Source organism: Notothenia coriiceps, unplaced genomic scaffold (assembly GCF_000735185.1).
Source record: "Notothenia coriiceps isolate Sejong01 unplaced genomic scaffold, NC01 NC01_scaffold00019000, whole genome shotgun sequence".
NCBI lineage: Eukaryota > Metazoa > Chordata > Actinopteri > Perciformes > Nototheniidae > Notothenia > Notothenia coriiceps.
The window spans coordinates 2,061,775-2,070,848 of record NW_011351701.1 but is presented as its reverse complement, the minus strand read 5'-3'; the positions used below and the strand labels follow the sequence as shown (position 1 = coordinate 2,070,848).

Genomic DNA, 9,074 nt, shown 5'->3' with positions numbered 1-9,074 from the left:
GCATTGCATTTACTCTGTAATCACACTTCGTCCTATATTGATATAACAAATAGTATGATCGATGTGTCATCTCCAAAAGTAATGAGTTTTTCCTGAATGACACGTTTTACTTTGAAATACATAATTTTATTTGAAAAGCCCAAACCAGAAGTAGTTCAGATGTAGCCGTTAGCTTCACTGTTCTCCTCCGGTGCATCCCTGAATTTCTCCAATATGCCACTTCCACCAGCCGCAGAAACAGAGGATGCGGAGGCATGATTCACGTTAACGGCACTCGTTGATATGAGGAGGAAGAGATAAAATAACGAGCTGTTAAAGGTTAGTAACGGAGACGATATCCGCTGTTTTGACAATGCGGAAATGGGCCAGATGCTTCTTTGACAGATGTTGCTAGCTAGCTTAGCATACTCTGCTAACATATTTTTTTCACATCACAAAGACACTAAATGTTTTTTTTCTTTTCTTGCTATTGACAAAAGCCGTTCATTTAATATTTGTATTGTATTATAAAACTGGTTTTATGTTATATGCAGGTAAATAACAGCTTTAAAACGTGTGTGTATCACCTGGAAGAGGAGCGCACAGGTGCAGCATGATGGCCTGTATATCAGGTTTACACAGAGCAGAGGCTTAACCTGTCTATAACCTGCTGTGAAACAACATCATCTTTAAATATATATTACCAGATATATACTCAAAGTAGAAAGACAAATATATATTTGTTAATTTTTTGTAATTTTTTTTTTGTAAAGTGTTTAAGGGACAAGGGTCAATAACAACTGCTGATGAAAGAGTGAAAAGCCCCTTCAAAAAATGTATACATGTCTCTGGGCTGTGGTTTGAAATCTAGTAATGTAAAAAAAAAAGAAGGAATTGTATGATAAAACATGATATAAGGATATAATTCAGTCAACAATGATGAAAATCATCTTACATAGAAATCTGACACAAATAATAGCTATACCATTATTCAACCCTTGAATACAAAAATGGGTAATTTCTCAGGGTTTGGTTTTGCAGACTAGATGAGAGACACAACATCATCATCAACCACAGATGGAAATGAGCTTTTAGCTATAATCTGGCATATTGCATCTCTTCTCTTTGCTGAGATTAATGTTTTTGTATGCATGGTCCTTCTATAAATAAATACAAACAGTATCCTGAATAATCACCATGAGTATCACGGAGATGTCAGATGAGATATATAGTCCTTCAATGAACTAAAACCGCCTGTGCGGTTGTGGAGGACCGTTTCTTAGAAAAGTTATTACTCTATTCCTCAGATGGTTATATAGAGCAGATGTTTGTACTATTAAATGACGTGTTTACATGTGACAAAGTAAATGGTGTACACACGGTCTCTTCACTAATGAAAAAAAATGCTCACCACTCATTAAGGCACCAAACTAAAACTCAGCTCTTTCTAGTCGCAGATAAGAAATATGAAAGTAGAGTGAGGATGTTTGCTGTTGACTGAAGTCCACTCCAAGATACAAAATGAAGAGGAGGTTGCTTCGTGGTTTCCTGTCGGAAGTCTCTGTCCGGTTTGTGCTGCTTCTCGTGTTCCTGTAAGTATATACAACATTAAATCACTTGCATCATTGCTTTATCTATCTATTATGGAAAAGGCAGGCGTGGTTTTTAAGGATGATAAAACAATCACAGCTCTCTTTGTGTTTGTCTAGTGTGACGGAGCAGCTTCCTCCTTTTTACCGTGAGATCCAGCCAGAGGAGATGTGGCTGTATAAATTCCATCGTGTGGAGAGAGACCACGTACCCACCTCTCTTATGTTTGTACGTTTTATGCCTGCATGCCTCTGCGTTAAATGTAACAAAATATAAACGCTTCAGCTCACTTTTCCCACCTTACCCTCTCCTTCACAACAATCAGAATATCTGATGTCCCTTTCCTGCTCTCACTCGTTGATGGAACCATATCAATGTTTATTTGTAGCACTTTGATCACAGTTTTTCTCCAAATGAAATCATGTTTTTACCCATCTTCAGGGACATGCCTTCAGATGAGGTAATATACCAGAGTGAATATCACTTGTTTTATTTGTGGTTGTGTCATTGTGGGATAAAGCGCAATGCAGTATTTCATGCTCACAGTATTGTCGTAGATTTGACTTTATTCTAACAAGTAAGTATCTGCAAGTTGCTTTTCTTTCTGTAGTGAAATAAACAGAAACCTACAGCTGCCTGAAAAGTCATTTGTAATCAAAAACAAGAACGAACACTGGGAAAGTCACTTTTTAAGAGGAAGTGCAAAGCAGCAATCAAAGGAAGAAGTTTGTCGTTATTTTTAATAACCTACACACAGACATTCATTTTATATTATCGTTGTTATACTCTCCTCCTTCTCTTAGAGTGTGGCAGTTTTCACCCCACTGATTGTAATCCTGGTTTTCACCTTCCTGAATAAGTCCGAGCGAGGAGATCTGAAGGAGGCCTCGCTGGGTAATTAAGCTGCATACACACATTTCATTTTTCATATTAAATCTAAAATGTCAACTAATGTTTTGGTCTTTTTTATGACTGTGTTTTTCTCATCATCCAGCTGTGACTTTGACTCTGGTGCTCAACGGAGTTTTCACCAACGTCATCAAACTTGTAGTTGGCAGGTGAATATTAACACAAACACAGCAGTTGATAATACATGTCAGTGTCACAGTGAATAAAAGCCTCACCTCTCTGTGTTAACAGGCCTCGGCCAGACTTCTTCTATCGCTGTTTCCCAGACGGTCAGATGAACCTGGAGTGGCGCTGCAGCGGTGACCCAGATGTGGTCATGCAGGGCAGGAAGAGCTTTCCCAGCGGCCATTCTTCCTGTAAGGGCCTTTTGTGGTTGATTATGCCTCAGTAGCTTGTTCCTTTTCAGCAGGCAACAAGAAAAAAGGGCCGGAGGGCTTATTGTATATCTAAAACGAGTATGTAGTGTATTTTAGCCTCTAGGCTCTTATTTGGCTATCTGACAAAGATGTTACTCTAAGCGACAGCAAAGTAACAATGCTGTTGAGTTTTTCAAATGTTTTTTTGGCCTTAGAGCACCACAAGCTGAGTGCCATGTGGTTTCCCTTTATTGGAGAGAAAGCAGACATCTCTGGCGACAATATCTCCAACACTCTGCAACTCACACCAACACAATCTAGATTATAAAAAGCACTACAGGTCAGGGATATCAGGAAGAACTTCTCCGTCTCTAATGCTTGCCCCTTCTTTTATTGCTGTTTTCTCTTCCAAGTTCTCTCTGTTTTTGTAAGACGTCCTCTGGTTCTGATCATCTTTTCCATCTTTTCTCCCCGGCCCCAGTTGCCTTTGCAGGTCTGGGTTTCACCGCGCTGTACGTGGCAGGAAAGCTGCGCTGCTTCACTGCGGCGGGCCAAGGCAGAGCGTGGCGGCTGTGTGCCTTCCTCACACCTCTACTCTTCGCCACGGTGATCGCCCTCTCCAGAACCTGCGACTACAAACACCACTGGCAAGGTCAGAGTCTCAGAATGACACAAAGCATCATGTAAAAAAACAAAAGCATTTCCATTACATCGGTGGCAGTAGCAGAAGATTTTGGTTTGGAGGGACACAGGAGAGGGGATGCGTGAAAAAGGAAAACCAATTCACTGGTAGGGAAAGCTGGTGGTATTGTGTTCTCAGTGTTTTTAGACTTATGGAGCCTCGTTGTCGTTAAGACATGGATGTTTTTTTATAGCCGTTCCAAACACATAACATCATGTATGCCCTCGACCTCTCTCTCACAATAGGCAGCCTGTATAAACATTTGGTGCTCATTCAGTCCTCTGCATACAACAACACTGAGCTGTGCGTCCTGTGCTTCTTCTCACAAATGTAACTCCCTCCACCTCCCAAAGTTGGTATTGTTAGCTCTGCTTTCAACAAAACAACCAGATTGCTTTCCCTTTTTTCTTTGGGCCCACGACTCGCTACAAATTTGGTGACTTATTGACACTGCCAGAGGAAACTCAAAAACGATATTCAAATATATTAAACTGCAATTTATCTCCAATGCTGCTCAGAGTATATCTTTCATGGGCATCTTCTCCCAGCACCATGGGGTCTCTTCATCCCCTCTTGGGCCATGTGCAGGCAATCTCTCCATCAACAACACAACCACTAAGATTTGCACACATGTATTGTCCAGAGATGTTGCCAATATTTAAATGAACTTATAAGCGATGGTGGCTACTTTAAGAGCTATTGCATTGGAAAAGAGATGTAAACACTGCAGAGTACTCACGGCTGTCAGCCTTAAATCGAGCCTTCTTCTTCACGGGCGATCCTAACTGATGGCCGACAATATTGTATTAGTGTAAGCCAGGCTGATGGAGAACCAGACTAAAGGCTGATAATCACATTATTCTATAATATTATATTGTGCAATCAACATTTACTTTATTATTATAGGTTAAGGCAAAATAGTTTTCTATCGCCAATTTAGTGAGCCCCAGATCTAAGATGATCATTACCAATGACTGCTTCTCTGTAAATGTGCATATGACCATAAATAAAAAAGCTTTAAAGCTAACCCTAACCCTTAAGTTTAAAGTTAATAGAGTCGCACAACCTAAAAAGCATCTCTTAAAGTTAGTATTTTTCCAAAAGGTTTGATATAAATGAGATATTAGGTATACAAAGCCTTAATGTGAAGCTATTATATTATATTAACATGAGTGTGTGTTTTGTCTCCTCTCCACAGACGTGTTGGTGGGCTCCCTGCTGGGCCTCTTCTTCTCCTGGCTGTGCTACAGACAGCACTACCCCCCCCTCCAGGACGCTGACTGCCACAGACCCCTGCGCCACAGAGAGACTGTTCCCGCCGCACAGGAGCGCAAGCTGGCCAACTCCACCTACATCCTGCCCCTGTAAACAGCTGTAACTGTTTCTGATGTCATTCATAACGGGTTACATGGTAATCTTTCTAACTCTGGTTTCCAAACCTTGAGGGCTGGGCAGTTTATTCATATGTATCTTTTGGCATTGATCATTGTAACTGTATTGTGGGATTTGTTTTGAATGTTGGGACTTGGTTCTTTTTCTAAACTAAAATGACTAATGACACATTTCTTCTGAATGATTTCTGAAACACTTTCTGCACATAACAACTCCAGTTTAGCAACTACAATAACAATTTAATCCCAAACATGAATCAACATCATTAAAGTTATCACGAAGGAGGGCTTGGTGGATACCATGATATTGATTGTTTCCCATCAGGCCTAGCCCGACACACCCTATGCATTGTGCCTCTAGAAGACTTAACTTTAAAAACTCACAATAGCTGAGCAGGTCCAGGACACAAGCACTGCACGGATCGTTCACTGCCCGTTAACCTCCGAGCCGCTGCGAGGCACTTTCTCCTGATCTAGGAACAGTATTTGGTAATCGTTTTTGTAAACTTGAAATTTTTTCAGCAAGCAAGATTTAAAAGTCGTATTTTATTTTTTTTATTTGTGCATTCCTGTCTTTTAGGAATCAATATATAGTGAAGAGAGTTGGCGCTCACCCGACAACACTTTTGATAACCGAATAATCTTTTAAGTATTTATCAACTAATGATGCCAAACACTTGGTGGCTGAATCTCCTTAGCTGTGAGGATTAGCAGCTTTTTTATTATTACCTATTTAATTCAATACTGTATGACTGTTGGAAAAAACAAGCATTTGAAGCTCTGAAAGATTGTGGTGTTTCCTCATGTTGCTCACATTTACCAGACTAAATCATTAAATAACCAATGAATGTACAAAAAAAGAATCGGTAACATCAAATTAAAATAAATTGTAAGCTTTAGCTCAACATAATACGCTTGATTATTATTATAAGGGTCTTCGAAGTCTTCTCTGGCAGATGGAGCTGTTTCCCGACCAGAAGCGCACTGTTTGCTAAGTCAGTGGAGGGGTGATGAATAGAGAAAGGAAGACATCCTCTGAAACGACACACAGGTTACAGTCTTGCCGAAGTTCACAAACACTTGGGCTCATGTGCCGGAATGATTACTTTTTTGGTTATTTAATGCCACTTGAGTCAGTTTCACTCACAAATGAAGGCTGAGCTAATGTTGACAGTTGCAAATAATTGAGAAGTGGACCTTGGAATTTAGATTCTGCACAATATAGTCATTTATTTGACCAATAACATCAATCTATCTACACATAGAGAAAGTTAATCCGAACTAAATCGTCTTATCATGGCATATGTAATTGCGATTTGTAATTTAATATCTCTAAAAGGCTCAGTAATTTGCCAAAACAGCTGTGCACAAGTTCTTAACGTTACTCAAGCATTATAGTGCATTTGTTGGGAACTATTTTCAGCTGAGGATTGATACAGATTTAGTCCAAGTTGGAATACAGTTGAGGTCTATGGCACGATAAGTACAAGAACATTTGATGTTGTTTTTTTTTTTGCTTTGTTGACAACTAGAAGGAAAGCAAAACTAAAGTACACCTTCATATTAAACCAGGTTAATCAAAACCCCTCAGTCAGCTTTATATCTTAATATCAACATTGCTTTACTGTTTGTCTTGACTGCTTTAAATCTCTCTGTCTTCCTGCATTATATCGTAAATTCACAGATTGTTAGATTATTACATGCAAAGGGTTCATATGCCCACTCCTCAGAATAACACACTGATGTAGCAGCTCCGTTCCCTTCCTCTCAGTTTTTGCAGTGCTTGCTTTACTTGATTATAACGGTTTTGCTCTAACTGGACAACACATCTGCTCATACGGTTAAAGGGATATTTTGGATTGTTTAAAGTGGGGTTGTACAGTATGTGGTTCTTTTTACAGTCATTGTAATACAGTAGAGGGCAGCAGAAATAGACAGGAGTTCTAGCTTTGGAGCACGGCAATGTACTGCTGTTGACGGGTCAATACGTATGAGTATGTATTTTAGACACGTAAAAGAGAGGCCCACCTAAAAAATATTAATATAATTTTCAGATTGTTTCCTGGTTGGGAACTGAAGACGCTAATGCTACCTCGATTGGTTAGTTTGTTTGTGCGGTTATGTTACTTTGGTATATGGGAAACAACGCTTTAATTCTTAAGTTACACTATAAAAAACAAACAAGCTGATTTAAACAGATATAGACAAGAAACTCCTGTGTTCTGCAGAAGTAAAAGTCCTGTTTTTGTAAATAGAGTCTGATGGCGTTGGCAAGAACTCGATACCAGTTTCAGTTTGTCTGTCAAAAGCAAAGGCAAAGCAGTAAGATTGTCCCCTGAAAGGAATCACCTAAACTGATACTGATATTAGGTTTTAAGTGGCTAAAATATATGTTGGGGAGTTTACTTTTGTTCATTGCTCTGCTCTCATGCCTTTACTCTTTTTATCCAAATTGCGTGCTGATCACCAACTACTGTAGGTAATACACTGACTATGGATAAGTCAACCCCACTTGAAAAAGTCCCTCCCTTTTAGAAAGGTCTCTGGCTTACTCTGGCTTTCATCCCTCTCCTCTGCCAGTCTGAAGTGTGAGTGTTCACCAGAGGTGGAGGGAAGTAGTGATGTGGGGTCTGTTGTTGGAGTGGCGGTGAAAGCAGGCATTTCTGATGAGCCTAAATGAGGTCAGCCTGTAACCTCTCCAGGTGATGGTGCTATAGCCTCCAGTGCTCCTGCTCGTCAGGCTTTCTATCCTGTTTTTATTGGCACCTAAAGTTTTCTGCTAGTTTTCTTCAACCATGTATGTTATGCTTACTTTTATGTGGTGTTTCTGTTGTATCTATCAATGTATTTGTAAGGTTGGTTTTCAATTGGAAATTCATCAAAATGTTATGTAGATTATGACAACATGAGAAACAACCACACCTCTTTTATGTTTCTGTTTTAGTGTGAAAAGCAGCCAAAGGTTTTGCAGGGTCAAAGCCCTTCGTCGCTGTAAATCCAGATTGAAGCATCGGGATCACAGTGGTCTCAGACCAGACTTGGCAGAAAAAAAGTGATGAATTTGTGCCTTTGTTTACTAAATTATTTTGCTACAGGGAATGAAGTATATACTGCATGTATCAGTGTATGCTCTCTGTCATGTTGGGGACACAACTTTGTGTTTGTTATTGTTTAACAGCGTACAGGAGCCAGTTGGGAAGACACTTTATGATGTTTAAATGTGGCATGCTGCCTTTCTTTACCTCAGAAAAACCTTTTAAGTTATTTCCACAAAGTGTTGATGGAATGAAATGTGAAGAATACAAGAGAGTAGCCAAGAGAAAGAAAAGCCTCACTTTTTGCAAACATTTTAGACGATGATATCTTTAATTACTTGGTCAATCTATTCTAGCAGGTGGTTATGAGATGATGTACAGGACTAAGTCTATTTAATTTTTGGGCATGCAGGAGTTTACTTGAATTTTCAATCTGCACTTAATGTTTTAATGTTATTTCATGAGAGTATGAATCATATCTGTGGGCATATTGCTCTAAGGGATCTTTCAGACAAAATAAATGTTCATTCAACTTTGCTGCGTTTTGATGAATTCCTGCATGTTTTACAGTTAAGGAGCAACATTTTCCTTCATTACTTACTTCCAGATCGCCACATTTCCATCTGTTTCTACAAATGTACTTACTTTTTGGTTTTTGTTTACTTTATCAGGTTGTTGACTATGTCCTTTAGATCTTCTGTCATGATAAGGATCATGATGCTAAAACTTGCTCATCATAATTTGCCTTGGCTTTCAACTCGTAAGGCCCGTGCTCATGCTGATACAGTATCCTGATTGTACATGTCGTGATGCTTTTAATGACTCTTTTGGTGACACGAATGTTTTAAATACTCTTGCAACACACCCTGTACTTTGCTTATTTCTTTTGACTCAGAAATGTGTGATGATTACAGGAACCTTCATAGTATAGGATTTTGAAAAGTTGGCCGGCATACCGCAACAAAAATAGTTTATTACAAAAGTGCTCAGCAAATTATGATGCAGATATGGTACAGCTACAAAATGCAGAATGTTCAATTTTCTGTTGAGTTTTAATGCTGCAACGCTCTGAAGTAACTATATTTACTGCAATGCATCTTGCTGTTGTTAGTCCTGTTTTGAAGTAAGACTC

At 39.2% G+C, this 9,074-nt stretch overlaps 1 protein-coding gene across 2 annotated transcripts; it reads left to right on the top strand.

Annotated features, from left to right (window-relative positions):
* The first annotated feature begins 157 nt into the window (after positions 1–157).
* Positions 158–8,479, top strand: plpp5 (phospholipid phosphatase 5). Of its 2 annotated transcripts, XM_010778321.1 has the most exons (9): positions 172–318; positions 1,431–1,571; positions 1,689–1,797; positions 2,373–2,463; positions 2,564–2,627; positions 2,710–2,834; positions 3,316–3,486; positions 4,715–4,927; positions 7,852–8,479. In XM_010778321.1, exons 2-8 carry the CDS (start codon positions 1,501–1,503, stop codon positions 4,882–4,884), a joined length of 801 nt encoding a protein of 266 aa, XP_010776623.1. In that variant the 5' UTR covers positions 172–318; positions 1,431–1,500; the 3' UTR covers positions 4,885–4,927; positions 7,852–8,479. The 2 variants fall into 2 exon arrangements, with proteins under 2 accessions (XP_010776621.1, XP_010776623.1); XM_010778319.1 differs by having other exon boundaries at positions 158–318; positions 4,715–8,479.
* The last annotated feature ends 595 nt before the right edge of the window (positions 8,480–9,074 follow it).

Coding starts and splice junctions, on each gene's coding strand:
- plpp5 (XM_010778319.1), top strand. CDS start 1,501: ATGAAGAGGAGGTTGCTTCGTGGTTTCCTGTCGGAAGTCTCTGTCCGG. Junction 1,572..1,688: donor GTGCTGCTTCTCGTGTTCCT/GTAAGTATATAC, acceptor GTGTTTGTCTAG/TGTGACGGAGCAGCTTCCTC. Junction 1,798..2,372: donor TACCCACCTCTCTTATGTTT/GTACGTTTTATG, acceptor TCCTTCTCTTAG/AGTGTGGCAGTTTTCACCCC.